Source organism: Acanthopagrus latus, chromosome 9 (genome assembly GCF_904848185.1).
Source record: "Acanthopagrus latus isolate v.2019 chromosome 9, fAcaLat1.1, whole genome shotgun sequence".
In the NCBI taxonomy this organism is placed as follows: Eukaryota; Metazoa; Chordata; class Actinopteri; order Spariformes; family Sparidae; genus Acanthopagrus; species Acanthopagrus latus.
This window is the reverse complement of record NC_051047.1, coordinates 11211424-11227404: the sequence shown is the minus strand read 5'-3', so window position 1 is coordinate 11227404 and position 15981 is coordinate 11211424. Positions and strand designations below refer to the sequence as shown.

The window sequence follows — 15981 nt, the reverse complement described above, 5'->3', positions numbered from 1 at the left end:
TGGCAGTGCCCTATAGATAACAGATTCATGATGTAGTAGAATTTAGAGTGGTTCCATACTGCCTTGCATTAAATCAGTGTTAGAAGTTGATTTGTATAGTGGGCAATTTCATGCTGTAGGAGCCAGTAAAGCCATTTAAAACCACAAATTATGGCTTCATGCTCCATATTAATCACTGGCTCAAATGCTGCAGCGATTGAAAACAGTGCAAGCTAACTATTGGATATTTCTTAATAGATTATTCATTATAATCAGTGACATATTTACATGTAAAACAGTGTGGCATTGTTTACATTTGCTTCTGCTTGCTGCCATATTGATGCTGGTTTGATAGTGGAGAGACCCAACATGAGCATTTAGCACATCTTGCCTATAAGTAGTGCAAGGAGCTTCAAGAAAAGCTCTGGTTGAGGCTCCCTGAGTTGCCCGCTGGTGGTGGCTGTGACAAACTTGGCAAAACATACCTGTAACTGAAACATTGACTTTATTAAAACAACTACAGCCATAGCTTATCTAACACTGAATTTGATAGCTGCATTTTACTACCAAACCACTGTGAAAATAGCTCACTTTTATTAATATTTTTTATGTAGGACAAAACAAAACTTACTATAATTGGTCAGGTACAGCCACCCGCTGAATTTCAGGTCCACCAGTTAATTTTGATTAAATCTGCTGGTTCTATGTTTCCCATCACACCAAGAAGGCTGCTCTGCCAGTGCAGCGGACGATGAGCTAACATCCATGCTACACTCATGCTAGCTGCCTCATCGACCTGTGGCTCAGCCAAAGTCGTGCTGCTGCAGTCCTGGTAAACAGGTGAACCAGCGAGTTCAGCGTCTCTGCTTTTATTGGCCTTTTCTTTGTGACATCCCGTTATGTTCAAACATGATTAGCGTAGTTTGCGTGTAGTGACAGTAGCAGTGGTTTGTCGGGTGTTAGGTGATAAAAAAGACACCTGACCTCAGACCCTCTATGTGTTCACATGTTGACTAGAGGATGTCACGATTGTGCTTTCAACTTTGTTACTGTTGTATACAAACCTATTTTACATAAATAAATAAATAAATGATGCTTAGCCTGGAGGTGAGAAATTAAAGCCTGGCGGGCAGCCAGGTTTGTAATACACTGGGGGAAACCCTGTTAGGGGCATTAGGCATGTTTCATCTTAAAATATCTCCCGATAAAACTCTGTTTTTTTTTTTTATCTTAGTGATGTAAATATAAAAGTTCACATACACGCTTCAGGACCCGACAGAATCAATGTGCTGCCCCCCAGGAAAGGTACAGTAACCTGCAGAGTAACTTTTGTACATCATGTCACAGCGTGTGCATGCTTTGATTTATTCCATTCAACTAATTTTGTCTACAACATTTCTTTCTTTATATCAGATAGAGCAGAGGTAGAAAGCAGTGTAAAACCAGAAGCTATTCAGCACGCACCTTCTGGATATTACTACAAGGACTCATGGAGGTCATTAAATGGTGTTACAATGCGCCAGTTCAATGAATCATCTGCCATCACTCAGTGTTTGAAGGATAAGGTGATCTACATGTATGGAGACTCCACTGTCAGGCAGTGGTTTGAGCACCTGCTTGCTTTTGTACCAGGTGAGTGTTGTTTTTGTCTCACCTTTTATTTTAACACCTGTGTATCTCTCCCCTTGTAACTCCATTTATTCCATCTTCCCCAGAATTGAAGCAGTTCAACCTGCACAGTCCTAAAAAGATTGGACCTTTCATGGCGGTGGACAGCACCCATAATATTCTCTTGAAGTACCGCTGCCATGGCCCACCCATCCGCTTCTCTGCTGTCATTGCCAATGAGTTTCGTTACATTTCAAATGAGCTGGACGGCCTCTCTGGGGGTCCCAACACTGTTGCTGTCCTCAGCATTTGGGCCCATTTCAGCACTTATCCTGTGGAGGTGTACATACGGAGGCTCCGTCACATTAGGCGGGCAGTGTTGCGACTCCTGGACCGAGCGCCAGGGACAATCATTGTGATTCGCTCAGCCAACCTCAGAGCCCTGGACCCAGAGGTGAGCCTTTATGACAGCGACTGGTACTCACTGCAGCTCGATGAGGTGCTCAGAGCCATGTTCAAGGGGCTGAATGTTCTGCTGGTGGACGCCTGGCAAATGACTTTGGCACACCACTCTCCTCATGATCTCCATCCACCTCCAGCCATCATCAAGAACATGATAGACATGCTTCTGTCTCATGTTTGCCAAAAGAGCCACCAGTAGAAGAACAGTGAAGATTTGATTTTTAAGTTGAGATGTTTGTGTTCTTTCATTTGTAATTTTATTAGATGGCACTCAGCTTGTGGTGCTCACACCCACTTGAAAAAAAAAGAATTCAACAGCAATGTCAAAGTCAATATTTAGTGATCATGATCAAGATATTCCAATTCAGGAGGACAGACAATGCTCCACATATAACTGCTGTATTTTTTTTTTTTTTTATGTTGAGAAAGCCGTGCTGCCGGCTTATCCATTCACACAGGTATGGTTTGCCTCTATTGCGTCTCTGATACTACCTCTGTAGGTGCATCAGAGCCGCAGTGAAATTTCACCCCTCATGCACCTGAAACTTTGACACAGTGGAGGATAAGGAGAATCGGTGCATGATTCTCACACTCAAAGGGCAGTTTGAAAGGGACTGCCAGTACTTGCTATTGTCACATGTGTGCTTTAACATCTGTAATAAGGAGTATGGCTGTATTTGAAAGCCATTGTCATTTGCATATATAAATGGAGGTTTGAGATAAAGAGGCGATATCTATTTAATATTTGTATCATTAAATGGGGCAGTGCTACTTATCAGGAGTTAATCTGGATAATCAGCTGGTGATGCCTCATTTTTCACGTCTTCAGTGTGGTTCAATAAATGAAAAAACTATGGCAGCATCAAGAGTCACTGATCAGCCCTGTGTGGTGTGTTAAAACTGATTTAATCTTTTCTGTATTTAACAGGTAGAATTCTTGGTAAGATTTAACTTGTCAACTGTAACATGAAATACAAAGAAAACCTAAGAGAAAGAGGCAAATTCATCCCTAGGTGTTTTGGCAAAAATATATATTAAAAAAACACCACTCATTTGTCATTCAGTGGCATGCATCCTGTTTGTCTCGCCTCCCTTCTGCAGGCTAATGTTTAAGAGACATTTGCAGACAGGCTGAAATATGATCAACAATAATGCAATATTCTAAGCACTGTAACAACTCTCAGACTGGACTGAACTGCATAAGCTCAAAGACACTAGTTGATAATAAATGCAATCAATGCATCCTTATTTCCAATCTTAAATATAAACTTAATATTCTTAAGGATTTTAGTGTTATCAAGGTGGTGGGTAAATATGGGAAGTTATTGTGGTGCTTTGTAGTCGAGCAAAGGAAAAGAAAAATGAAAGTAGAAAATCACTACACGACAGCTTTACACATCCATCAAGTTCAAGGACCCCCAGAATACTGGGTGAGTGTTGGTGTTGTTTACTCCACTTACAAACAAGCTTTGGCCCACTGGTAGGAGAAGTTTTTCATGCCAGAAGAGGGAGATCTAGTGGGGAACACCGCCAGGGAGCTCCACTATAAAAGGAACGTGAAATAACAATGTTTTTTCTCAGGAGTCAGACTGGACTAAATCGAATAAGCTCACACTAGATAAACACAGTAAAAATAAACATACAGTATCTTCGTTTATCAAGGTGATGGGTAGATGTCAATCATTATATTTCGTTTAGGTTTGAACAAATGAAAAGACAAATAAAGGGATGAAATAATGAGTAAGTCTGAAGGATGACAACGTTACCAACACCGATCAAAGCCATATCACAGGAGCTGCTGCTCAGACTCAGTGGCTGTGCTTCTCAATCTCATGTCATGTCTGATGTGATGGTATAATGTAACTTAGTCTGTGTCATATTAAAATATTTTGTTTCAACAAACATAACATTTATTCAGCACTTTGGCTGACACAGTGCCAGCCCTGAGTAATTTGGTGCCCTAAGCAAGATCTTAGCCGACACCCCCTTCGCAGTCAATTTCACAATCAATTTTCATACACTCACACAGAAACTGCATGTGTGTATTCAATATTTTATTCCTTTTAAGTAAAAAATATCACACCAAATAAAAGCTGAAGAAACAAACAAGTGATAAAAATACAATATAAATAAGGCCTTCAGCAAGTAGCTTGCATTTTTTCCAGTCCTTTAGTCCTTCCTTCTTAAGTCTGTCTCTTTTGAAGAAAACATTTAGCAGCAGAAGCAGTGCAAGCTCTCATTTCTGTTTGAGTACATTAGCCAGCTTCTTTTATTCTTCTCATCATTGACTAGGACTCTGTTACAAAACTCGTGTTGACACTCTCCCATCTTTTTTTATTTGAAATGGTCCTTGGTGAACTAACTCTCATCTCACTTTGTCAGTTAGAAGAGATGTCCAGTCGGCAGATTCTGTTGGTGCAGCCTTTAGTCCTGATGCTGTGTCACTCTGCTGTGCTGAGGTAGAGGGACAGGAGCACCTGATGCTGTGTCACTGGGCTGGTGCTGAAATATTTCAAAAGTGCATCTGAAGAGAGAAGAGAAGTCTATGTGACCACTGCAAGTTACATTTTAATAAAAAACAGATGCTGGATATGAAGATATATATATATATATATACTAATAATGAAAATGTTATTCATTCAACTTTGTCATTGCAATGCAGTTCAGTCTAACCAGAGTGCAAGTTCAGTGTGTGCGTGCGTGCGTGCGTGCGTGCGTGTGTGTGTATTTCATGTCGCAATCTCTTGGTGAATTGAATTCATAAGATTGGATAAGATAAGATAAATTGAGATAGTCCTTTATTTGACCCACAATGGAGAAATTTAAAGTGTTGCAGCAGCATACAGCAGTGTAGGAATATAGAACCTAAGTGCAAAATGTAGAATTAAGTATATCAAAATATTTAAATATAGAAATATCATCAAATCAAATCATGATGTATATTATTATTAGTTGTCGTCATATTTGTATTAATTGCATTTTAATTTTTGCGAGGCTAGTATTTACATTAATTTCATTGTGTAATTTACCATTAAGACCAAAACAAATCTTAATAATCTGCTTGTGTGATGGATTTCTTGTCATGACAAGGTCAGCGCTGCAGTTTGTTACTAAGGGTGACACAGAGCCAGCTCCCAGCACGTCACCAGGTCCATCAAGCACCATGTTCATGTCAACAGGTGCAAATGCAGCAGCAGCCAGCATATCACCAGGCCCATCAAGCAACATCTCTTCAGCTACAGATGCTACCATCACTACTCTAAGTGCATCCTTTGCACATTTGCAGAGAATGCATCCCTTTGCGCAAAATGGGGCCCCCCACAGATCGTGGGGCCCTATGCACAGCGGGTGTTCTGTGTGTAGGGAGGGGTGGCACTGCACCTGTAAAATAACACCTGAACACACCTAATGTTAACTTTCCAAATGTCCCTGATGAATTTTAGGTGGAGTAACATTAACATCGACTCAACTTTTTATTGATTATTATACAACAAGTAGTTCCGACCAAGCAATCTGATTTGTCAACAAGAAATTTGGAACGTGCTCAAATCAGCATGACAGCATGCCTGACTCATTACTCAAAATATCACTCTGCCAATTCTGTGGCAACATTGTACCCATCTCCATGGCAACATTGTAACTGTCAGAGCTGGAGTAGGAAACGGTGGAAAATGGGCCACAGTTACGGCTCGTGAAAAACTTTATATTTTGATTGTAAAACGCATGAAAATATAAATGAATGGTCTGAATTTCTTTTCTTCTCTGCTGCGGATCGAACGGTTCATAGGCCTCTACGTCGTCCATTAAGTCCTGATTATGGACACCGAGATCGGGCATTATCCCTTACAAATACGTCACTGATGCTTGTTGGTCACACATAGTCAAAGTGGATGGACAGTGTTTCCCAGATGTCACACTTGTGGTGTGAAGCCGACCACATTGTCATCTCTATGTTGTTGCTGCTCTTTACATTCACTCTGACGCAAATTCAAAGATGCACTATGTGTTTATGTATATGCGTATACATTGCCTACATATTGAGTTTTTTCTGTGTTTTCTGCAGCAAGAAGGAGTTTAGGAACTATCATTTGGTTTTACAACCCTGTATTTTGAGTAATAAAACACTGTACTTTGTACCCTGTACTTCTACTTCCTTGTCTAATAATGACTTGCACACAGAAGAGACAAACAACTAAACTGCTCAAATATCTGTATGATTATGTACCAACTGTTATTTTTATGTTTCTTTATGAATATAGATAGGTCATCGTGCTAATTTTCTGTTTATTGATCCTTCTTGTGGACTGGGTTTATACATCTGTATAAGGCACTGAGGACTTAATGATGCCATCATCACCGCAGTGGAAAGCATACAGGAAAATGGAGCCTGATCATGGGACACAGAAGAAAGGCACTTTGTGCCAAAAACTTTCCAAATATGCTGTCATCTTCCTCTTTCTGGCTGTGTTTGGACTCATATTCCTGCTGCGTAACGTCAACACTGCAGAGGTGAGGAGAGAAGGAGGTGCGCCGGGTTTTTAATTTAGGTTTTTTCTTGAAAGGACAAAGGGTATATTGATCATTTGTCATTTTAGCTTCGGACAACATACATTTTTTGTGAATACTGTTAATGTTGTGACGCAGTCCTCTGTAATAGGTCTAAGTCTGAGATAGTTGGGTTAAACTGTAGTGGGAGACTACTTCCTTATCCGTCACTGACTCTGAAAATACGCTCAAACTTTCAATCAGAGGTTCAAAAATCAGAGGCGAAGCAGTAGGTCTTCAGTCCAAAAAGGTAGCCAAAAGCAGTAGAAAACATACATCCATGAGGTACCCCGGGGCAAGTGAGATCACTCTCCGATTCTCCCCCTTATAAACCTGTGGTCTAGGTGGCAAACGCCCTCTTGGACCATCCTTTTTTGTTATGATCACCCAGGGCTTGCCATTTATTATTCTCAGTTTTGGATGTGTTCTTAAGAGCTTTCAAATGTCTTACCCAGGCCCCTTCTGGGGCCTTGGGTGAGCTGTGGCAGCACCTGTTGCTGATTTATTTCAACATTGTTATTATAAAGGGTGCATCAAACAATGGTCTTTTATCAGGCTCGAACTCATTGTTAGAGCACAGTTGGGACTGCAAGGGATATTCCTAAATCTATTTATATGAATGATCATGACCCAGTTTCTTATTTGCCACTACAAAACATACAACAATAGTCTGCCCATCTCCTGCACAACTCTCATTCTCATCCCTTTATCTCTAGAACTGGAACTGCCACACTGTTTCAGCCCTCGACCAGCATCAGAGCAGGATCCAATCCAAACTGCCTACTTTTCACAACCATACCTTCTGTGCCCATCTGGGCCAGAAACCCTCCCCTGAAGAACTGGAACTGGAAGAGCGCTACCTGTTGGACTCTATTGCTTGGCCAGGGCCTCCGCCTCGCTCTTCACCAGTCGCCTTGAACCAGACGAGTGACCCTGTGCACAGCCTGTTCACCCTCCCCATTAAGGAGGGAAGGGAGTGGCATGTGGGCGACCAGCTGGAGGCCCTCGTCCAAATGCACGACTTCCAGGGTCGTCCCAAGATCTACGGTGGGGATTTCCTCTTGGCCAGACTGCACTCCCCTGAGCTTGGAGCAGGTGTAGCAGGCAAGGTGCTGGACCACAGGAATGGATCTTATTCTGCTCTGTTCCCGCTGCTCTGGGAGGGATCAGCACAGGTGGAGGTTACACTAGTGCACTCAAGTGAGGCTGTTGCTGTTCTGCGACGGCTGAGGGAGGAACAACCCCAGAGAGTGTTTTACAAGAGCTTGTTCCGCTCGGGTTCCCACTCTGAGACTACTGTGTGCAACATGTGCCTGCCCCCTGATCAGAAACTCCAATGCAACTACACAGACCTTTCCACAGGTGAGCCCTGGTACTGCTACAAGCCCAAGGTGCTCGGCTGTGACACCAGGATCAACCACGCCACAGGAGGCTATGTGAAAAATCTCCTCACCAGCAAAGAGGCACCACTCTTCCAGAGGTTTGTACTGTCATTAAAAACTGAAACTGGTTAAATGGGAATTGGCCTGCTGCAGGGTGTCCAATAACAACTTAACCAGAGATCTCTGACTGCACAGTCCAGGAAATTTTATCTCTCTCTCTCTCTCTCTCTCTCTCTCTCTCTCTCTCTCTCTCTCTCTCTCTCTCTCTCTATATATATATATATATATATATATATATATATATATATATATATATATATATATATATATATATATACACACACACACACACACATATGTATATATTTATAATATCTCTGTACATAGAAATTACATTCACTCTATATGTAAACACTATCAATGTTTAAAGATAGTTGCAATCAACAAAGCTTAGGTGGAATTAGCATACCTTACATGGTATAACTCAATTATCAACTACAGGACAAATGTTAGGCACCTTCAATATTTTCACACATGGCTACATGTTCCCATTGCTGCCAGTCTATCTTGCTTATTCTTGCTGCACAACCTACTTTATACACACCTTACGTTATTAACCATCCATACAATTATGAGCAATAGCCAAAAACACACAGCAACATCATGATTAACAAGGACAAATGTACAGCATCAGTTGCTCATTATTACATAATTAGCACAGACCATAACATAAAAAAAGTACAAATGTAAAAGGTCTATTGTGCTGGCCAATGTGCTGGCTCCAAATCTTCCTATCCAGCCACAGTGCACGGGGTTAACTGTGGGTCCTCAACCGTTACCATGATACCAACTTGCAAATAGAAACTTTCTGAGGTCCATTTCTGGTGCATTTGTAGGCAAGGGAGGTAGCACTTGCTTGATACATGTTTCCAAAAGTGGTTGGCCATTAGCTGACTGTGCCTCCATGATTATCTCTGATTCTTGATACAGCATTGGATGCAATGAGCCATCTGGCCGCAAAATCAACACAGTGTTGGGGTGACTGGGTCTCGATCCACAACAGCAGGCTTGAAATTGAGGAAACCCTTGATCTCTGTCAGAACAGTCGTGGGCACTTTTTCAGTCACCAACTGAGCACCTAAGGTTGCCTCTGCTGCTTTCTTCTGGGAACAGATCTCTCTCTCCCAACAGCTGCAGGGCATTGAAGACCTCCCTCAGCTCCCACTCGACACCTCCGAAATTGTTTCCCTGGTCTGATATGAGCTTGAGGGGTTTCCCTCTGCAACCTGAAAACCTCTGAAACAACATAAGGAAGGAATTTGTGTCGATAGATAGCCAATGGGGTTGCCATATGGGCTTTCGAATATTTTGCAGATGATGTGCTGAGTGGTCTGAAGGAAAATCTGAACTCTGAGCGTGTAGGATAGAGATCGGATTGGCAGTAACACTGAGGAACAAGTCTAGGCTTTTGACCGTTTGGCTGGTCCTGTGCAATCCAAGGCTCAGAACTGTCTGAAATGGTACGTGAGGGAAGGTGGTTGATGACTGCTGATTGTTCGTTGCTCACTGAAGCAGTTCAAAGCCCCCTTCTGCCAGGAGTGCCTGCAGCTGAACAGCTAAGGGTCTTGCTTTTTAACAGGCTTTGTAGACAATTGTCAACTTAAAAGTATTTGAGAACTGCATCAAAATTGAACTGTCGCACATCCTCTGAATTTGGCACACATATGGCTGCTTCTCATGCTGAAGGACAGCACCATACATTCAAATTCTTTTTTTCCATTACATCTGGCCTGGCTCTACAGTAGACACAACAGAAATCACAGCAGAGAGTACAAACGCAATGAGAGAAACTTATACGATTCTGTTTGAAGCTACAAAAGTCCTGAGAGCTGAACACACAGACTTTAAAAAACGTCTTTCTCTGAGGTTTCCTGCACAGACAAGAGTTGAATACACTACACTGGTGTTTATTACTGGTTGGCTGCAGTCCTGAGTCATCACTGCAGTCCACCTGTCAGTGAGACGGGTCTGACATGGGTCCTACTCTGGAACAGTTCCATTGCTGGTGCAGCCGGCTCAACTCAGCGCAGCAAAACAGGTAATAGAAAAGCAAATTGGTGTGGCTTGGCCTGCAGTGGTTATTTCCTCTTCAGGTCTCACCAGAGAAATTTGAGGACTGGTCTGTTTTCTGGGAGCAGCTGAACCTGGTGTAACATTTCAAGGGTGTGGCTGCTGATGGTGACATATTGTTCAACAGCACTGTGAGGAGGAATGGACCCAAGAGTTGGTCCTGGTGGCAGGTGAGCTCACTTACCCTATGGTACATTGTATGTCCCAACTGGATTAATAGTTAGATGCAATATGACCACTTAACCTGCTGCCTCCGGTCTCTTCATCTTGACTATGTATGCCACCTTTTATCCGCGCTCTGTAGCTGTAGAGGCACTAACTCATTGGGGCACAGAGCTGAGGCACGGTGGGACACCGCATAGCGGTTTATTCCCTTGATGTTCAGTCTCACTGTCTTAGCTTATAGCAGGTCTATTGACTGTTGATCCTGATGCAAACTTGTACTGGTCATGACCATCATCTTAGCTTAACAAGGTCGCAAAGATTTGCCAATTACACAAAACCAAAAGATCAGCTGCAGCTGATGGGAATGTGACGGGTTTTGTAGGTATTTGGTTATAAGCAAAAATATTGGACAATGTGAAATTTTGATGATGGCACTAAAATTAATTCTGAAGCGAACATTCATGGCATTCCATTCGATGAAACATTTCACTGAAGCCACAATGTGAAACAAATTTTGGTGCTTGAGGAGAAATTAAAGGATTTCTAAATTCGGTAGGATTAATCCTTAGGCAGGGTTTCCCCCAGAGAACTTGCTAAGCCTGGTGGTAGGTTGGCGAAGCATGTTTTTTTTTTGTGACAGCGGTTTGACACAGGCCAGCAACTGACTGATGGCAGTGCCCTATAGATAACAGATTCATGATGTAGTAGAATTTAGAGTGGTTCCATACTGCCTTGCATTAAATCAGTGTTAGAAGTTGATTTGTATAGTGGGCAATTTCATGCTGTAGGAGCCAGTAAAGCCATTTAAAACCACAAATTATGGCTTCATGCTCCATATTAATCACTGGCTCAAATGCTGCAGCGATTGAAAACAGTGCAAGCTAACTATTGGATATTTCTTAATAGATTATTCATTATAATCAGTGACATATTTACATGTAAAACAGTGTGGCATTGTTTACATTTGCTTCTGCTTGCTGCCATATTGATGCTGGTTTGATAGTGGAGAGACCCAACATGAGCATTTAGCACATCTTGCCTATAAGTAGTGCAAGGAGCTTCAAGAAAAGCTCTGGTTGAGGCTCCCTGAGTTGCCCGCTGGTGGTGGCTGTGACAAACTTGGCAAAACATACCTGTAACTGAAACATTGACTTCATTAAAACAACTACAGCCATAGCTTATCTAACACTGAATTTGATAGCTGCATTTTACTACCAAACCACTGTGAAAATAGCTCACTTTTATTAATATTTTTATGTAGGACAAAACAAAACTTACTATAATTGGTCAGGTACAGCCACCCGCTGAATTTCAGGTCCACCAGGTAATTTTGATTAAATCTGCTGGTTCTACGTTTCCCATCACACCAAGAAGGCTGCTCTGCCAGTGCAGCGGACGATGAGCTAACATCCATGCTACACTCATGCTAGCTGCCTCATCGACCTGTGGCTCAGCCAAAGTCGTGCTGCTGCAGTCCTGGTAAACAGGTGAACCAGCGAGTTCAGCGTCTCTGCTTTTATTGGCCTTTTCTTTGTGACATCCCGTTATGTTCAAACATGATTAGCGTAGTTTGCGTGTAGTGACAGTAGTAGTGGTTTGTCAGGTGTTAGGTGATAAAAAAGACACCTGACCTCAGACCCTCTATGTGTTCACATGTTGACTAGAGGATGTCACGATTGTGCTTTCAACTTTGTTACTGTTGTATACAAACCTATTTTACATAAATAAATAAATGATGCTTAGCCTGGCGGTGAGAAATTAAAGCCTGGCGGGCAGCCAGGTTTGTAATACACTGGGGGAAACCCTGTTAGGGGCATTAGGCATGTTTCATCTTAAAATATCTCCCGATAAAACTCTGTTTTTTTTTTTTATCTTAGTGATGTAAATATAAAAGTTCACATACACGCTTCAGGACCCGACAGAATCAATGTGCTGCCCCCCAGGAAAGGTACAGTAACCTGCAGAGTAACTTTTGTACATCATGTCACAGTGTGTGCATGCTTTGATTTATTCCATTCAACTAATTTTGTCTACAACATTTCTTTCTTTATATCAGATAGAGCAGAGGTAGAAAGCAGTGTAAAACCAGAAGCTATTCAGCACGCACCTTCTGGATATTACTACAAGGACTCATGGAGGTCATTAAATGGTGTTACAATGCGCCAGTTCAATGAATCATCTGCCATCACTCAGTGTTTGAAGGATAAGGTGATCTACATGAATGGAGACTCCACTGTCAGGCAGTGGTTTGAGCACCTGCTTGCTTTTGTACCAGGTGAGTGTTGTTTTTGTCTCACCTTTTATTTTAACACCTGTGTATCTCTCCCCTTGTAACTCCATTTATTCCATCTTCCCCAGAATTGAAGCAGTTCAACCTGCACAGTCCTAAAAAGATTGGACCTTTCATGGCGGTGGACAGCACCCATAATATTCTCTTGAAGTACCGCTGCCATGGCCCACCCATCCGCTTCTCTGCTGTCATTGCCAATGAGTTTCGTTACATTTCAAATGAGCTGGACGGCCTCTCTGGGGGTCCCAACACTGTTGCTGTCCTCAGCATTTGGGCCCATTTCAGCACTTATCCTGTGGAGGTGTACATACGGAGGCTCCGTCACATTAGGCGGGCAGTGTTGCGACTCCTGGACCGAGCGCCAGGGACAATCATTGTGATTCGCTCAGCCAACCTCAGAGCCCTGGACCCAGAGGTGAGCCTTTATGACAGCGACTGGTACTCACTGCAGCTCGATGAGGTGCTCAGAGCCATGTTCAAGGGGCTGAATGTTCTGCTGGTGGACGCCTGGCAAATGACTTTGGCACACCGCCTCCCTCATGATCTCCATCCACCTCCAGCCATCATCAAGAACATGATAGACATGCTTCTGTCTCATGTTTGCCAAAAGAGCCACCAGTAGAAGAACAGTGAAGATTTGATTTTTAAGTTGAGATGTTTGTGTTCTTTCATTTGTAATTTTATTAGATGGCACTCAGCTTGTGGTGCTCACACCCACTTGAAAAAAAAAGAATTCAACAGCAATGTCAAAGTCAATATTTAGTGATCATGATCAAGATATTCCAATTCAGGAGGACAGACAATGCTCCACATATAACTGCTGTATTTTTTTTTTTTTTTATGTTGAGAAAGCCGTGCTGCCGGCTTATCCATTCACACAGGTATGGTTTGCCTCTATTGCGTCTCTGATACTACCTCTGTAGGTGCATCAGAGCCGCAGTGAAATTTCACCCCTCATGCACCTGAAACTTTGACACAGTGGAGGATAAGGAGAATCGGTGCATGATTCTCACACTCAAAGGGCAGTTTGAAAGGGACTGCCAGTACTTGCTATTGTCACATGTGTGCTTTAACATCTGTAATAAGGAGTATGGCTGTATTTGAAAGCCATTGTCATTTGCATATATAAATGGAGGTTTGAGATAAAGAGGCGATATCTATTTAATATTTGTATCATTAAATGGGGCAGTGCTACTTATCAGGAGTTAATATGGATAATCAGCTGGTGATGCCTCATTTTTCACGTCTTCAGTGTGGTTCAATAAATGAAAAAACTATGGCAGCATCAAGAGTCACTGATCAGCCCTGTGTGGTGTGTTAAAACTGATTTAATCTTTTCTGTATTTAACAGGTAGAATTCTTGGTAAGATTTAACTTGTCAACTGTAACATGAAATACAAAGAAAACCTAAGAGAAAGAGGCAAATTCATCCCTAGGTGTTTTGGCAAAAATATATATTAAAAAAACACCACTCATTTGTCATTCAGTGGCATGCATCCTGTTTGTCTCGCCTCCCTTCTGCAGGCTAATGTTTAAGAGACATTTGCAGACAGGCTGAAATATGATCAACAATAATGCAATATTCTAAGCACTGTAACAACTCTCAGACTGGACTGAACTGCATAAGCTCAAAGACACTAGTTGATAATAAATGCAATCAATGCATCCTTATTTCCAATCTTAAATATAAACTTAATATTCTTAAGGATTTTAGTGTTATCAAGGTGGTGGGTAAATATGGGAAGTTATTGTGGTGCTTTGTAGTCGAGCAAAGGAAAAGAAAAATGAAAGTAGAAAATCACTACACGACAGCTTTACACATCCATCAAGTTCAAGGACCCCCAGAATACTGGGTGAGTGTTGGTGTTGTTTACTCCACTTACAAACAAGCTTTGGCCCACTGGTAGGAGAAGTTTTTCATGCCAGAAGAGGGAGATCTAGTGGGGAACACCGCCAGGGAGCTCCACTATAAAAGGAACGTGAAATAACAATGTTTTTTCTCAGGAGTCAGACTGGACTAAATCGAATAAGCTCACACTAGATAAACACAGTAAAAATAAACATACAGTATCTTCGTTTATCAAGGTGATGGGTAGATGTCAATCATTATATTTCGTTTAGGTTTGAACAAATGAAAAGACAAATAAAGGGATGAAATAATGAGTAAGTCTGAAGGATGACAACGTTACCAACACCGATCAAAGCCATATCACAGGAGCTGCTGCTCAGACTCAGTGGCTGTGCTTCTCAATCTCATGTCATGTCTGATGTGATGGTATAATGTAACTTAGTCTGTGTCATATTAAAATATTTTGTTTCAACAAACATAACATTTATTCAGCACTTTGGCTGACACAGTGCCAGCCCTGAGTAATTTGGTGCCCTAAGCAAGATCTTAGCCGACACCCCCTTCGCAGTCAATTTCACAATCAATTTTCATACACTCACACAGAAACTGCATGTGTGTATTCAATATTTTATTCCTTTTAAGTAAAAAATATCACACCAAATAAAAGCTGAAGAAACAAACAAGTGATAAAAATACAATATAAATAAGGCCTTCAGCAAGTAGCTTGCATTTTTTCCAGTCCTTTAGTCCTTCCTTCTTAAGTCTGTCTCTTTTGAAGAAAACATTTAGCAGCAGAAGCAGTGCAAGCTCTCATTTCTGTTTGAGTACATTAGCCAGCTTCTTTTATTCTTCTCAGCATTGACTAGGACTCTGTTACAAAACTCGTGTTGACACTCTCCCATCTTTTTTTATTTGAAATGGTCCTTGGTGAACTAACTCTCATCTCACTTTGTCAGTTAGAACAGATGTCCAGTCGGCAGATTCTGTTGGTGCAGCCTTTAGTCCTGATGCTGTGTCACTCTGCTGTGCTGAGGTAGAGGGACAGGAGCACCTGATGCTGTGTCACTGGGCTGGTGCTGAAATATTTCAAAAGTGCATCTGAAGAGAGAAGAGAAGTCTATGTGACCACTGCAAGTTACATTTTAATTTAAAAAAAGAAAAAAAAGAAAAAAAAACAAAACAAACAACAACCAAAAAAAACCCAGATGCTTGATATGTGCTATATATAAGACTAATATAGACTAATAATGAAAATGTGATGAGATTCATTCAACTTTATTGTCATTGCAATGCCAATAGCCAATTATATCCCTGATGTCCCACTTTCAAACACAGCCTCATTTGACCATCCATGAGAAAGTGACTTAACCTCCCACTTTTCTATAGGAAAACATGCGTCCTACAGACAGTACACTAGTGATTATTAAATAACTCATTCAAAAACCGGGGGATGAGTGTGAATATGCTCCTATACCGGTGGAGGCTTTCCATTAGATTTAAGGACCTGCCTGCTGGGACTCATTTCCATTCAGTTACAAGAGCATTAAGTGATGTTCATCACTGATGCAAGT

At 41.6% G+C, this 15981-nt stretch overlaps 2 protein-coding genes across 2 annotated transcripts in view; both read left to right on the top strand.

The window, feature by feature from the left end:
- Window positions 1–6185, top strand: part of LOC119025357 (NXPE family member 3-like) — a 10977-nt gene extending 4792 nt beyond the window's left edge. Inside the window, exons 4-6 of the mRNA XM_037108845.1 lie at window positions 1214–1284; window positions 1393–1611; window positions 1695–6185. Of these exons, the coding sequence (XP_036964740.1) occupies window positions 1214–1284; window positions 1393–1611; window positions 1695–2248 (844 nt within the window). The 3' untranslated portion in view covers window positions 2249–6185. The remainder of the gene's footprint in view (window positions 1–1213; window positions 1285–1392; window positions 1612–1694) is intronic.
- The window catches only part of LOC119025356 (NXPE family member 3-like), a 19208-nt gene extending 4755 nt beyond the window's left edge, over window positions 1–14453 (top strand). Inside the window, exons 2-6 of the mRNA XM_037108844.1 lie at window positions 6377–6558; window positions 7311–8074; window positions 12149–12219; window positions 12328–12546; window positions 12630–14453. Coding sequence (XP_036964739.1) covers window positions 6391–6558; window positions 7311–8074; window positions 12149–12219; window positions 12328–12546; window positions 12630–13183 — 1776 coding nt within the window. The 5' untranslated portion in view covers window positions 6377–6390 and the 3' untranslated portion in view covers window positions 13184–14453. The remainder of the gene's footprint in view (window positions 1–6376; window positions 6559–7310; window positions 8075–12148; window positions 12220–12327; window positions 12547–12629) is intronic.
- The last annotated feature ends 1528 nt before the right edge of the window (window positions 14454–15981 follow it).